Here is a 14,907-nt window from a genome sequence, read left to right as displayed (position 1 = left end):
AAAGAAAGAAAGAATAAAAAAAGGAAAGAAAGGGAGAGAGGGAGGGAGGGAGGGAAAAACAGAAAGAAATAAACCTATAGGACTCAGTATTATAGTCAGTTTTAGGCATCTATTTGGGGTCTTGGGACATATTCCCCAGGGGTTGGGAGGAAAACTATAGACTCCTGAGCTTCGAGTCCTGGGTTCGAATCCCAGCTCAGATGGCCACCCCAGCAGTCCTAGCAACTTTCACACCAGCCAGCCTGTGCACAGGACACTCCCGGGGCAGCCACAGGTGCCAGGACACACCCTCTGATCTGGGCCATCCTGCAACACCTACAGGAACTCCCGGGCAAATCGGCCATCCCTCCCATGTAACCACAGAGGCCAACTTGTGGCTGTGAGGCCCAGAGGCTGCAGGGAGGCGCCCTCCCCCCCACGCCCGCCCCGGCAGGCCAGGGAGAGGACCAACCCGAGTGCCCCTGCACCAAGGCCCCTTTGGTCTTGCAGATGGGCCAGCCCCAGACTGTGTGGGTCCCGCCACCTTTTTTTTTTTTTTTTGACAGAGTCTCACTCTGTTGCCCAGGCTGGAGTGCAGTGGTGCGATCTCAGCTAACTGCAGCCTCCACCTCCCAGGTTTTTAAGCAGTTCTCTGCCCCACCCTCCTGGAGTAGCTGAGATTACAGGTTCAACACCCGGCTAATTTTTCTATTTTTTTTTTTTAGGAGAGCCTGGGTTTCACCATCTTGGCTGGGCTGGTCTTGAACTCCTGACCTCGTGATCCACCCACCTCGGACTCTCAAAGTGCTGGGATTACAGGCGTGAGCCAACGCGCCTGGCCCTTTTTTTTAATTATATTTTTGAGACAGAGTCTTGCTCTGTCACCTAGAATGGAGTGCTGTATCACGATAGCTCACTGCAACCTCCACCTCCTGGGCTCAAGCAGTTCTCCTGCCTCAGTCTCCCGAGTAGCTGGGATTACAGGTATGCACCACCACGCCTGGCTCCTTTTTGCATTTATTTACTTATTTATTTATTTTGGACCAGAGTCTTGCTCTGTCACCCACACTGGAGTGCACTGCAACCTCTGCCTCCCGGGTTCCAGCGATTCTTCTGCTTCAGTCTCCTGAGTAGCTGGGATTACAGGTGTGCCACACTCAGCTAATTTTTTTTTTTTTTTTTTGTATTTTTAGTAGAGATGGGGTTTCACCATGTTGGCCAGGCTAGTCTCGAACTCCTAGGCTCAAATGACTCTCCCACCTCAGCCTCCCAAAGTGCTGGGATTACAGACATGAGCCACTGTGCCCAGGGCCAGCTGAGTCCTGCTTTCTGAAACCCTGCAAAGGTTCTGTGCCACGTGGGGACAATCAATGAATGGGCTCCTAGCAGGCAGCAGACAGTCTTCAGGTTTATTTCTTAAACCAATTAGAAAATAAAACCACAGTGCCCAGGAAAGTCCCCATGAGATGCCATGGGGTCACTCGCCATGGCCCCACCATTCCAGGGGCCAGGAGGTGCTGCTGGAGGGAAGACAGACGCACAGGCAGCCTGGGTGGCCAGCCCCAGAAAGGCTGGACTGGGTGTCCGTGATGAGCCACTAGTGGGCCCACAGGGACATTTGGGCTGACCTGGTGGGATTTTGTGGGACATCGCCACCAACACAGCGTCAGAGCCATCAGTGGGGACAGCGTCATGCCCCAGGTGGGGTATATTCAGCAGGCTAGAACCCCTGAGGCTTGAGAGGTCAACCCCAGGCAGGAGACCTCCCCTGACCCCACTGCTGCCTCTCCTGTGGGACTCTCCAGTAGCCATAGCAGATGAGGACACCCAAGAGGCCTCCTCCTGGGACAGGAAGGAGCCAGCTGGGCAGCCATGCAGTGCAGGGTTCAGGGCCCTCCGGCAGGAGTTCCATGGAGATGGCTAAATGGGGACATTGAGGCAGGGCTGGCAGTGGCGACATTCAAGCAGTCACAGTCAATTCCAGAAGCTTTCAGGGCATCGGGAGGGGAAGGTGGGGCTGGGGAAAGGCGCCAGGAATGGGGAAGTGCAAAAGGCAATGGGCCTAGCCTGGGCGACGTTTCCAGTTGGCCCCTGGGGCCCCCAGCTCCTCCATTCAGCAGGGAGGGTGGAGGGCCTGCTTGGAAGTCACGTGGGGCTGCAGCATGTGGAACCCAACAGCTGCAGGAGGCCTGGGCGGGGCTCCGTAAGGCACAGCCAGGAGGGAGGTCGGAGGCCCCAGTCCGAGGCCAGGGTCCGGCGGTCCGAGCCCCAGCTCCCGACACACACATTCCACTCTTAGCAGGAGAGAAGAGGAGGGAGAGAGGAGAGGAAAAGGAGGAAAGCCGGGCGCGGTGGCACACCACAAAAATGAGCTGGTCGTGGTGGCGGGTGTAATCCCAGCTACTGAGGAGGCTGCGGCGCAAGATCCCACCATTGCACTTCAGCCCAGGCGACAGAGCGAGACTGTCTCAAAAAAAAGTAAAAGAGGGAAGAGTTAAGGCCAGACAGGGACAGGGATGGAAGGAGCCAGAGGAGGAAAGGCAGGAAGAGGGGACAGACGCAGGAGTGCCAATGCAGCAGAGAGGCACGGCTTCATCCGAGGTCCCAGTTTCAGTCCAGGACGGGCCCCACCAGGTACAGCTCGGCCAGGTGGCTGCGCAGGAGGCCACCACCCCTGTGCAGGGCTGTCTGGCTCAAGCCGGCCTCTCCCACCAGGCCTGGAGTTTCTGGCCAGCAGGGGAGGAACTTCAGAGGGAGAAGGTGCCCGAGCAGATGCGAGTGTAGACCGCTTCATTCAAGGGCAGGTAGTGGCCCTGCTTCAGGTCCAGGAAGAAGAGCCGGTCCGAGGTCTGGCGCGGGTCAAAGCCCTCTTGCTGCAGCCTCGTCTTCTGGATCTTGAAGGTGCCTGTAGTGGGGGTGGGGGCAGATACGGGCTGAGCAGGTGGCCTTGGGGAACATCTCTCCTGCACCTCTGGGCTTCCACACAGGCTGTCCCTGGGCGGAAATGTTCTTCTCCATTTTGCCTGGTTGATTCCCCCTTCTCTGTCAGATCCTGGCTTCATGCACCCTCCTCCAGGGAGGCCTCCCTGACCACTCCTCACCAGAGCAAGAAACAGTGTGCACCCTGCCTGGTCATGTGTGACCACGCGACAGGCAGGGCTGTGTCTGTTACACAGTGGATCACAGTTTAGCAACTTCCATCCTGTGGGCCAAATTTGGCCCTCCACCTGTTTTTATAAATAAAGTTTTATGGGGGCCGGGCACAATAATGGCTCATGCCTATAATCTCAGCACTTTGGGAGGCCGAGGTACGAGGGTCCCTTGTGCCCAGGAGTTTAAGACCAGTTTGAGATGCGATTTCACCATGTTGACCAGGCTAGTCTCGAACTCCTGACCTCAGGTGATCCACCCACCTCGGCCTCCCAAAGTGCTGGGATTATAGGCGTGAGCCACCGCGCCCGGCCAAGTATTCTTTTATAGCAACAAATGGACCAAGAAACGAATCAGCAGACACGCTGATGAAGAGAGAGGGTAGGGGTGGGGGGACCTGCACCTGTGGTGTCCACCTGGGGCAGGAGGCGCAGGAACATGGGCCGGGCATAGGGCGCCAGCACCTTCTGCAGCTCCTGGTACATCGCATTGGGGTCCAGCAGGCTCTGGGGATCCGCGATGGCCGCCATCCCTGCCTTACCCTCCACTCCTGGAAGCAGAGGCTCAGTGAGGACACCCCACCCGTCCCCCTCCCCACCAGCAAGGCTCCATACACTGTCAGGCAGTAGCCCTTGGTCTCTGATATCCAGTCTCTCCCCGCCTGGGATGCCGTTTATGGAAGCAGCACACATTTTACAGAGCTCCTGCTTGGCTCGTTGAAGCTCTTAGACAGGAGGGCTTTCTTGATCCTATGTTCTGGGTGACAAAACTGAGGCTCAACATCACCCAGGTGAACTGACTCCAGATCCAGTGCTGCTTCCTGGGCTGCCATGAGCAGTTGTCTAGGTTGTGCACTGCCCAAGGGCACCTGTACCTCCAAGCCCTTTTTGGCTGAGCGCCCTCAGGACCATGCCTCAGGACCACCCCCTGCAATCCCAGCTTGCCTGGAACAGCCACCCCATAGACGGCCACGTCTGTCTGGCCCAGCAAGCGGCTCAGGACACCCTCCACCTCGGTGGTGGAGACGTTCTCCCCTCGCCAGCGGAAGGTATCCCCGCTACGGTCCCGGAAGTACATGTAGCCCAGCTCGTCCATCACCAGCACGTCACCTGGCAGAGGGGAGAGGGGTAGATGGGTGGCCGATCCCCATCCTCACAGCCAGTCACCAGAGCCTAGCAGGCTGCGCACCTGAGAGATAGACGCTGTCGCCCTTGCTGAAGACGCTGTGGGCGATCTTCTTGCTGGTAGCGCTCTTGCTGACATAGCCATCGAAGCGGCGCAGCGGGTCCTGCTGGTTGATCTGACCCACAAGGAGGCCAGGCTCCCCTGGGAAGGAGGCCACACTCAGGCTGCGCTGGGCAGGCAGAGCGTGGGGACCCCAGCTTCAGGAGGGGACCACATGGGGGACCCACTCACCGGCCTGGCAGGGGATGCAGAGGCCCTGGGCATCCCGCAGCAGCTCCATCGTGTCCTCATTGACCTTCACCAACTGGATGGGGTACACGTGGGGCAGGATGCGGCTGTTGAAACCACAGGAGCCAACCTGGGGTGGGGCGAACTGAGTTGGAAGGAGCCGGGGGTACGCGGGGTCCTTTGCACTAACACTTTGCCTGCCTTGCCCCAGGGCTTGGAATAGCACCTCCAGTGTGGCGCTAAGCTCTGTGACCTTGGCTGATCTGCAGAAGCAGGGTAGTAAGTGTCGCCTCCAACTCAGGGCCCCTCCTGCCACCTTCCCAGCCTGCATGCTGTCAAGGGAAGACCTGCAGCTGGCGACCACTTCCTGGCCCACAAAACCCTCCATGCTGGTAGGAAGTGGATGCCTTGGTGACCCTACACTACGTGAGACCCTGCAGAGATTCCCCTGCTGCCCGCCGCCCTGCTTGGCATGGTTCTGTGAACGGAAATGCATGGCCAACATGTTTGAGCCACCACACTCTGTCTAGTGTGTTTCTTTCTTGTCACCTAGGCTGGAGTGCAGTGGCGCAATCTCGGCTCACTGTAACCTCTGCCTCCCAGGTTTAAGTGGTTCTCATGCCCCAGCCTCCTGAGTCTGGGATTAAGGGCACACGCTACCGAGCCCAGCTAAATTTTTTGGTATTTATAGTAGAGGCAGGGTTTTGCCATCTTGGCCAGACTGGCCTCGAACTCGTGACCTCAAGTGATCTGCCTGTCTCGGCTTCCTGAAGTGCTGGGATCACAGGTGTGAGCCATCGTGCCTGGCCTGCTGTGTTTCCTATGCAGCAATCTGAGCTACAGTGAGCAAAGATGCCCGGGGTGGGGGGGATGGCCATCCAACACCAAGCACAGTGAGGAAGCAGTGTCCTTGGCACTGGGGACCCAGCTCCCGTGGCACTTGCTGCTTTATTTCCTTTTTAGAGAGACAGTCTCGCACTGTTGCCCAGACTGGAATCCAGTGGTACAATCATAACTCACTGCAGCCTCAATCTCGTAAGCTCAAGTGATCCTCCCGCCTCAGCCTCCTTAGTAGCAGTGACTACAGACACCCACCACCGTGCCTGGCTAATTTTCTATATTTTGTAGAGAAGGGGGTCTCACTACATTGCCTATGCTGGTCCCAAACTCCTGGGCTCAGGTGATCCTCCTGCCTCAGCCTCCCCATTTGTTAGGATTACAGGTGTGAGCCACCAAGGCCAGCCGACACTTGCTTAATGCTCATTATTATGATCTGTTCTTGGCCTTGGATGGAAGAGGCTTGGGAAAGGAGAGGGAGATTCACGCCAGTGCAGAATGGCGCTCATTAATAGAGCAAGTAGTTGCTAACCATGAACGTCTCTGCTGCAACTTGGGAGGCTGAGGCAGGAGGATTGCTTGAGCTCAGGAGCTGAAGGCTACAGTGAGCTATGATCACACACACTCCAACCTGGGCAACAGCAGGATTCTGTCTCAAACAACGACAACAAAGAATAACAGCACTGTACCCAGAGCCCTATTATCTTTGCTGATCACCACACGCAGAAACGGCGGCTCAGAAAGGCTGAGGCTCCTGCCAGGGCGCACAGCCACACCTGGCCTGCAACTCTCCTGACTGAAAGACCACAGTCACACTGTGCAGGCTGGAGGATTGTCCCTGCGTACCCTGCATTGACCCGCTGGTGGTGTACCTGGGGTCCCAGGAATTCGCCTTACGCCCCACCCTGCGCGCGCCCTTGGCGGAGCCTTCCGCCAATCCACGCTGTTTTGTGGATCCCAGGGGCCCGGGGAAGAGGAGGCAGTGGCCTTCCCTGAACTCCGACACCTGCCCAGGGCCCTCCAGGCGCGCACCTTGCCATCCATGTTGGCAATGCTGCAGTTGCACTCCGTGGCGCCGTAGAACTCCCCGATCTGGCGCACGCCGAAGCGCTGCGTGAACTCCTCCCAGATGGCGGGACGCAGCCCGTTCCCCACCGCCAGGCGCACGCGGTGTCGCCTCTCCGCCTCGCGCACCGGCTGCTTCAACAGGTAGCGGCAGATCTCCCCAATGTACTGAACCACCTGAGGGGGTTGGAGAAGTGGGCGATGGGCCCGGCAGGCGGTGGAGGGTCCCCGAGACCGCCCCATCCAGGGAGCTAATCCTATGAGCGAAATAGCCTAAGGATGATGATAGCTCTCGTGGGGTCCACGTGGACTCCTGGGACTTGATCAGTCTCTTGCAAAGCGCCTAGGATGCAGCTTTAATTATTATTATTATTTTTCAGTTGGCGTCTCCCTGTGTCACCCAGGCTGGAGTGCAGTGGCGTGATCATGGCTCACTGCAGCCTCAAACTCCTGGGTTCAAGTGATCTTCCAGACTCAGCCTCCCAAGTAGCGGGGACTACAGATTTTTGTACAGATGGGGGATCTCGCTCTGTTGCCCAGGCTGGTCTTGAACTCCTGGCCTCAAGCAATCCCCCTGCCTCAGCCTCCCAAAGTGTGAGATTTCAGGCGTGATCTACTTGTGCCTAGACGGATGCAACTTGTATCCAAGCAGATGCAGACAGTGTCTTCTACCCACCCACCCCCAAGTCCCTTCATGGTCCTTCCATTCCCGCAGGCAGCTTCCTGGAGATACCACATCCGAGTCTGAGCCTCAGCAGGCACACAGGGCAGGACTAGCAGGAGAGCTGACACCCCGCAGGGCAACCCTCGGCCTGGAGCCTACAGCGTCCTGCAGAGCCTCCTGGCTGAGCCTGGGCTGGCCAGAGCCTCACCCCTTGGCGGACCACTCCCGGGTGCACACACTAGTCTGCTCTGCATCTGCGCTGAGCCCCAGGCGCCCACGGAGCCGCCTGCTCATTGGCTCCCCCTACAGGACATCCTCCTTCCCTGCCACACATTCTCCAGCCCCGCAAGGGCTTCCTGGGGTCATTCGCCAGGTGCCCCACGGTGCCTTTGCGTTCTCATCTCCAGGCGGGCTTCACACCCAACTTTACAGAGGGAGAAACCAAGGCTCATAGATGGTAAGGAACTGGAACGAGATCACAGAGCTGGGAAGTGGCAGAATGATCTGAACCCAGGCATCCTGGCCCCAGAGTGGGAATACAACAGTTGCATGGCAGGGATTACCCACCGGATGGATCCTAACAGCTGCAGATGTGCTCAGGGCCTCCCAGTGGCGCACAGCTGGATCTGGCCCTGCCGCCCTCGCGCCCGCCTCTCCATCTCCCCGGAAAACTCTGCCCCTCAGGGAGTCTGCACATGCTACGCCTTTTGCCTGAAGCAGTCTTCCCCCAGATGCATCTGCTAGGACTCTTCAGTCTCAGCTCAAGCATCACTGAGAGGCATTCCCTGTGCCCCAGCTGAGCCCTGGAGAAGCAGGACACCCTCCCTCCCTGCCACACATTCTCCAGCCCAGCAAGGGCTTCCTGGGGTCACCTGCCAGGCATCCCACGGTGCCTTTGCGTTCTCATCTCTGAGTGGGCTTCCTGAGGATGCACTGACTAAATGGCTGATGATTAAGCCAAAGTGCTGAGCAGACACCACCGCCACACTCTGAGCTGAGTTTGGAGTGAAGGCACTGAGGCCCAGAGAGGAAACGCTCAAGCTGTCCTCCCACCTCAGCCTCCCAAGCAGCTGGGACTACAGGCAGAAACCACCACATCCAGGTAGTTTTTAAGTTTTTTGTAGAGATGAGGGTTTCGCTATGTTGCCCAGGCCAGTCTCCAATTCCTGGGCTCAAGTGATCCTCCTGCCTTGGCCTTCCAAAGTGCTGGGATTACAGGCGTGAGCGATCGCGCTCAGCCAAGAATTCTTATAAGACACATCAACCAAACATAATGCTGGCTGTGTATTTTTTTTTAATTATGGAAATAAGAAAAAACACATTTTTGACATTGTGAGACAGGATTGAGCCACTGCCCAGATTGCTGACGACACCGAGAAATCACTGTCACTTAAAAACAATCCTTACTAGACACAAAAGGCTACAGTTTCTGACTCCATTGATCTGATATGTTCAGAACAGGCAAATCATAGCGACAGGAAGCAGATCAGTGGTTGCCAGGGGCTGCGGGTGGGGAAAAGCGGAGTATGTAGGGATGGAATTTCCTCTGGGGAGCATGAGAATGTTCTGGATCTAGATAGACATGGTGATTGTACATTGTGAATGCCACCAAATTATTCACTTATTTATTTATTTATTTTTGAGATAGCATCTCACTCTGTCACCCAAGCTGGAGCGCAGTGGCACAATCTCAGCTCACTGCAACCGCCGCCTCCCGGGTTTAGGCGATTCTCCCACTTCAGCCTCCCGAGTAGCTGGGATTACAGGCACCCGCCACCACGCCAAGCTAGTTTTTTGTATTTTTAGTAGAGATGGGGTTTCACCATGTTGGCCAGGCTGGTCTCAAACTCCTGACCTCAAGTGATCTGCCCGCCTTGGCCTCCCAAAGTGCTGGGATTATAGGCATGAGCCATCGAGCCTGGCCCAATTATTCACTTTAATATGGCTAATTTACATGAATTTCACTTGAATTTGAAACAAGTCCTCATCCTTCAAAGGTTATACTGAAACAGCTACACAGGAAACACGAAGCTGTCTCAGGGATGCTTTACGCCACTGCCTAGTGAAGGATGTGGAGAGGAGCTGAGGGAAGGGCGGGATATCTAATCGCCCCTGGTCCAGCTGAGGGATGCACCAGAACTGTCTATACTTTTCTGTTCACATTTATGTGTATTTGCTACCCCCTATAATTTTTTTTTAAAAAGATACGTTTGGACCGGGTGCAGTGGCTCATGCCTGTAATCCCAGCACTTTGGGAGACCAAGGTGGGTGGATCGCTTGAACCCAGGAGTTTGAGACTGGCCTGGGCCACATGGCGAAACCCCATCTCTACAAAAAAAATACAAAAATGGTGGCATGGTGGCGCACACCTGTAGTCCCAGACACTTGGGAGGCAGACGCTGGAGAATCGTTTGAGCCCAGGAGGCTGAAGCTGCAGTCAGCCATGATAACGCCATTGTACTCCAGCCTGGGCGACAGAGTGACATCTTGTCTCAAGAAAAAATAATAATAAATAGGCCAGGGGTGGTGACTCACACCTGTAATCCCTGCACTTTGGGAGGCCAAGGCGGATGGATCACCTGAGGTCGGGAGTTGGAAACCAGCCTGACCAACATGGAGAAACTCCGTCTCTAGTAAAGATATAGAACTAATGAGGCGTGGTGGTGACATGCCTGTAATCCCAGCTACTTGGGAAACTGAGGCAGGAGAATGGCTTGAACCCGGGTGGTGGAAGTTGCAGTAGGCAACAACAGCAAAACTCTGTCTCAAAAATAATAAATGAATAAAATTAAAAGTGCTTTTGTATTTCAACATGCAGATTAGTAACTTTCCCAAGACCTTCCAAGCAGAACCAAAACTCCTCAAAAGTGGAGCCAAGCACAGCTGTGGACCTGGTGGTGTATCCCAGGATGCTCAGCCCAAAGCCCCCCATCCCTGCCCAGCTGTGTGACCTGCACAGGTGGCCGAACCTCTCTGGGCAGCATCTGTCCAATCTGCATCTGCCAACTTGCCACAGTCCTTTATTTTTTGAGAGGGAGTCTTGCTGTGTCACCCAGGCTGGAGTGCAGTGGCACGATGTCTCCCCCAATCCTTACCCAGCCAGCCTTGCTACTTCCTCCGGGCTCTGCACCTGTTTCCTGTACCTCCCACCTGTATTTCCTGTATCCCCCCTTACAGCATGGAAACCCTCAGCCTGGTTTCCTCTCACCATGGAGGGGAAAGGAGAATCCCTGCTCTTAACCTCCACCAGCTCTCTTCTCCGAGACGGCAGATGACTCCACTTCCACCTTACACATTCCTCACCTGGAAGCCCCAGCCTCGTAGCTCTTCCCACCCCAGGGTACCCACTGGTCTCAATTCCCTACAGTCAACGACAGGGAAGACCCAAGGGGCAGGAGGCATAGGGAAGGCATTGCCTTAAGGAGCTTAGGCACCCTGGGCCCAATCATCGTCACATTATAAGCCTCAGTTTCCTCATCTGCAAAATGGGTGTGATGCCCTTGTCCATCCGCCAAGCAGTTATAAGGGCTGCATTGAATTTACAGGCGGAAGGTTTGGCCCTGGTCTGGACACAGAGCAAGCACTCAGGAAACACTGCCGTCTCTGTCCCCGTGCTGGACAGCCATTCCTTCCCCCAACTCCCAGAGATGATTGCGCCAGCAGGTGGACCAGAGGGCGCACATAAGGGAGTAGGACCTGGTCGGGGGCAGGGCCAGGCTGGGAGAGAGCGGGGGCCTGACCAGGAGGAGGTGGGGGCCTTGCTGGAAGGGGCGGGGCCTCACCAGGAGGAGGTGGAGCCTGACTGGGAGGAGGTGGGGCCTGGCTGGGAGGGGCGGGGCCTGACCGTGCAGTTGTACTTGACGCAGTCGTCCCAGAAGCTGCTGGCCGAGAATTTCTTGCGGAGGACGACTGTCAGCCCATAGATGAGACACTGTCCCACACCTATGATGTTTCCTGCAGAGGGTGGCCTCGGTGAGGGGTCCCCCGCCCCCACCCACCACCATTCCCTACTCAGGCTGCCCCGTAGTACCTGCTGAGTGGTACAGGGGCAGGCAGTCATACAGCACGTCAGCCGCCTGCATGCAGTAGGCGTGGTGGCCGAAGGCTGCGATGCGGTAGTACCTGTGGGGGGGAGGTGGAGCCGGGAGGGCAGGGGCTAGGACCAAAATCCCCCAGGGCATGGGCATGAAGAAGCATGCTGGGTGTGGACCCAGGCGGAGCCAGCACAACTCTGGGTTCACAGGCTGGCAGGAAGAAAACACGCAACGAACAATTGGTGGTGGTGGTAGGCGTCACGGGGGTATAGTAGGGTCAAGGGGCAGGGAGGCGCTGATGGTGACGCAGTCCCGGGGGGTTGGGGAATCCTGTCTGGGGAGGTGAAGCATGATCTGAGACCTAGCAAGAAAGAGCTGTAGGGGCGAGCTACGGGAGAATGCCCAGGCACAGAGCATGCAAGGGCCCCGAGGCTAGAAGGAATGTGTGGGTTTGAGGAAGTTTGAGGAGCTCAGGAGGAGTGAGCGAGGGGTGGGGGGAGGAAAATGACACCAGGGTAGTGGCAGAGGCCACACGAACTGAGAGAGGGTTTTGTTTGTTTGTTTGTTTGTTTGTTTTTGAGAAGGAGTCTTACTGTGTCACCCAGGCTGGAGTGCAGTGGCGCCATCTCGGCTCACTGCAACCTCCACCTCTGGGTTCAAGTAATTCTGCCTCAGCCTCCTGAGTAGCTGGAATTACAGGCATGCACCACCACACCCGGCTATTTTTTGTATTTTTAGTAGAGACGGGATTTCGCCATATTGGCCAGGCTGGTCCCAAACTTCTGAAGTCAAGTGATCTGCCTGCCTCAGCCTCCCAAAGTGCTGGGATTACAGGCGTGAGCCACCGCACCTGGCCCAAAAGAGGGTTTTATTCTGAGGGTCAAGGTAAGTGCAGGGAGGTCTGGGGCAGGGGAGGTCTGATTTAGGATTTTCAGCCCTCCTGTGGCTGCTGGCAGGAGCCGTCTCGGGTGGAGGGGAGAGTTGGGGGAGCAGGACAAGCCCGAGGAGGGGCTGGCACAGGTCCAGGTGGAGGTCATGGAAAACAGTGGACAGATGGAGAAGATGGGTTTTGCTGATGGGCTGGATGTCGTGAACAGGTGGGGGAATGAGAGGTGCCCCAGAGTAGTGGGCACAGGGCAACCGGGTCCCAAGATGGGCCGTGGGTGTGAAAATGGGTGTGATGCCCTCGTCCAGCCCCAAGCCCTTAGGGTTCCAATGAGTGTGCACGTGGAGGGCTTAGCCCTGCTCTGGACACAGAGTAAGTGCTCAGGAAACATGGGCTGACCTCTCTGTCCCCAGGGTAAGGTGGAAATGCCACTGACCCCACAGGAGCTGAGGGGCAGGCTGGGATGGCAAGACAGCCTGGGTCATTCTCAGCTGCTGAAGGTACTATGCCCGTGGGCCCCTCACCTGCTGTGCACGACGATGGCAGCCTTGGGCAGCCCCGTGGTCCCCGACGTGTAGATGTAGAAAAGACGATCTGCAGGAGACGCAGGTGTTGGGGGTGGGGCCTGGGATTTGGGGCGTGGCCTAGGAGTTGGGGTGGGCGAGGCCTTGGAGTTGGGGGCGGGGCCTGGCGGGTAGGGAACGGGGGATAGGGCAGGCATGGAAGGGTCCCACCCTTGACTCACCGTCCATGCCCTTGCTGGGGATCTGTACCAAAGGGGCAGTGGAGGCCTCCTTCAGCAGCAGGTCCAGGAGGTGGGTGTCTGGCATGACGCCCTTGGGCGCCAAGGCTCCGGTGCAGAACTTGATCAAACTTTTCCCCAGATACCTGTTCACTTCGGCCACCGCTGTGGTCCCCAATACATGGGTTATAGTCACCTCCAGACAGGCCCCCTCCCGAGGCCTGGGATGCACCAACTCCCTGCTCGGGGCATACCCAGACCGTGCACCTCATGGCCACAACCAGAGTGGCCTTCCGAGGCCCGGGGCGCCGCATCTCTCCGCCCGCCCGGGGGATGCCTCAGGTCCCCGCCCACCTGATGCCCACGCCTGGCCTCACCCACTGCCATTTCAATGCCAAAGATGAGGGCCTTGGCGCCCGAGGTGCCCAGACAGAAGGCCAGGGGTTCGCGCCGCAGGTTCACGTTGAGCAGTGCGGCCTCCACGCCCGCCTTGGCGAGGCCCAGCCACAGCCCCACGAACTCGGGCCGGCCCTCCAGGAAGATGGCCACCACGTCACCCGGCACGAAGCCCAGCTGGAGGAAGAGGTTGGCCACCGCATTGGAGTAGGCATCCAGCTGCGCGAAGGTCCAGCACTCGCCGGTCCCGGCGTCCACCAGCGCCAGGCGCTCGGGCTGCCGCTTCACCACCGCCTGAAAGATGCGCGGGATGGTGTGGCCGGCGCGCTGGTGCCGCCGCAGCTCCAGGCGCACGCGGATCAGCACAGAGAGACCGCTGGGAGGGAGGACGGAGGGGACAGCGTCAAGGAAGCCCTGCCCGGCCTGGCTTTCGGGAGCCTCAGCCTCCCCTCTGGAGGATCCCAGGGCAGCCAGGGCTTTGATGAGGTCTGTGGTGAACCTTTCTGTAGCTAGATCTCTCAGGGGACCAAGGGCAAGGGCCATTTACCAACCAGCCAGGAAGTAGGTAGATTTTCAAAGCATGATAAATAAATCAGTCACCCTGTCCTCCCCCCCACACCCCAGCTGGCTTGGTGGCCCTGGTGGAGCTGGGATCTGATCCCATCCTCCTTTCTGTCCCCTGAGACGTCCGGAGCACCTGACATCATCCCCCACTGCCTTCAGCCTGGATTCTTCATGCTGAGACCACCCCAACCAGGACCCCCAGGGTCCAGCCCCGAGCTAGGCAGCTGCTCTGCCCCCAGGTCACTCGGTGGCACCAGGGACAGATGGCTGAAGCCATCTGTCAGCATGTGTGGCCCCAACTGGGGAGGGGATGCCCCTGCCCCAAGTAGGGCTAGGAGATGCACGAGTAGATTGGGGGTGTAGGAACGAATGCTAAGCCCTGCTAGAAGGTTCGATGTTCCGCTTCCCCACTCGTTAGTGGATATAAAGGGCAGAGGCACCAGAGCCCCCAGTGAAAGGAGCGGGGCTCCTGAATGACTATATGGAGGTAAGCGGGCACCCCTTGCTATTAGATGAATGATAATAAACTTTTTTTTTTTCTTTTTTTTGAGATGGAGTCTCACTCTGTGGCCCAGGCAGCTGTGCAGTGGCGTGATCTCAGTTCATTGCAACCTCCACCTTCTGGGTTCAAGCAATTCTCTTGTCTCATCTTCCAAGTAGCTAGGACTACAGGCGCATGCCACCATGCCTGGCTAATTTTTGTATTTTTAGTAAAGATGGGGTTTCATCATCTTGGTCAGGCTGGCTTCAAACTCCCAACCGCAGGTGATCCACCCGTCCCCGCTTCCCAAAGTGCTGGGATTACAGGCATGAGCCATGACGTCCAGCCGAGAATGAACTTTAAAAGCTAACAAACAAGAAATGCTTTAGGCCAGGCACGGTGGCTCACACCTGTAATTCTAGCACTTTGGGAGGCCAGGCGGGTGAATCACCTGAGTCAGGAGTTTGAGACCAGCCTGGCCAACATGGCGAAACCTCGTCTCTACTAAAAATACAAAAATTAGTCAGGCGTCATGGTGGGTGCCTATAATTCCAGCTACTTTGGAGGCTGAGGCAGGAGAATTGCTTAAACCCAGGAGGCGGAGGTTGCAGTGAGCCAAGATCTCACCACTTCACTCCAGTCTGGGCAAAAAAGCAAGACTCCATCTCAAAAAAAAAAAAAAAAGAATAGGAGTCA

At 57.0% G+C, this 14,907-nt stretch overlaps 1 protein-coding gene across 2 annotated transcripts in view; it reads right to left on the bottom strand.

Moving 5' to 3' along the window:
- Positions 1-1,369: 1,369 nt before the first annotated feature.
- The window catches only part of SLC27A1 (solute carrier family 27 member 1), a 28,289-nt gene continuing 14,751 nt past the window's right edge, over positions 1,370-14,907 (bottom strand). For both annotated transcript variants that reach the window (XM_017501250.2, XM_017501251.2), the window contains exons 3-13: positions 13,148-13,542; positions 12,774-12,935; positions 12,553-12,622; positions 11,139-11,230; positions 10,953-11,062; positions 6,412-6,621; positions 4,546-4,672; positions 4,318-4,455; positions 4,074-4,238; positions 3,533-3,679; positions 1,370-2,884 (exon numbers count right to left, since the gene is read on the bottom strand). In XM_017501250.2, coding sequence (XP_017356739.1) covers positions 2,727-2,884; positions 3,533-3,679; positions 4,074-4,238; positions 4,318-4,455; positions 4,546-4,672; positions 6,412-6,621; positions 10,953-11,062; positions 11,139-11,230; positions 12,553-12,622; positions 12,774-12,935; positions 13,148-13,542 — 1,774 coding nt within the window. In that variant the 3' untranslated portion in view covers positions 1,370-2,726. The remainder of the gene's footprint in view (positions 2,885-3,532; positions 3,680-4,073; positions 4,239-4,317; positions 4,456-4,545; positions 4,673-6,411; positions 6,622-10,952; positions 11,063-11,138; positions 11,231-12,552; positions 12,623-12,773; positions 12,936-13,147; positions 13,543-14,907) is intronic.

This window comes from Cebus imitator, unplaced genomic scaffold, assembly GCF_001604975.1.
Source record: "Cebus imitator isolate Cc_AM_T3 unplaced genomic scaffold, Cebus_imitator-1.0 Scaffold280, whole genome shotgun sequence".
In the NCBI taxonomy this organism is placed as follows: Eukaryota; Metazoa; Chordata; class Mammalia; order Primates; family Cebidae; genus Cebus; species Cebus imitator.
The sequence above is the reverse complement of the archived record's forward strand: the minus strand, read 5'-3'. Positions and strand labels throughout refer to the sequence as shown.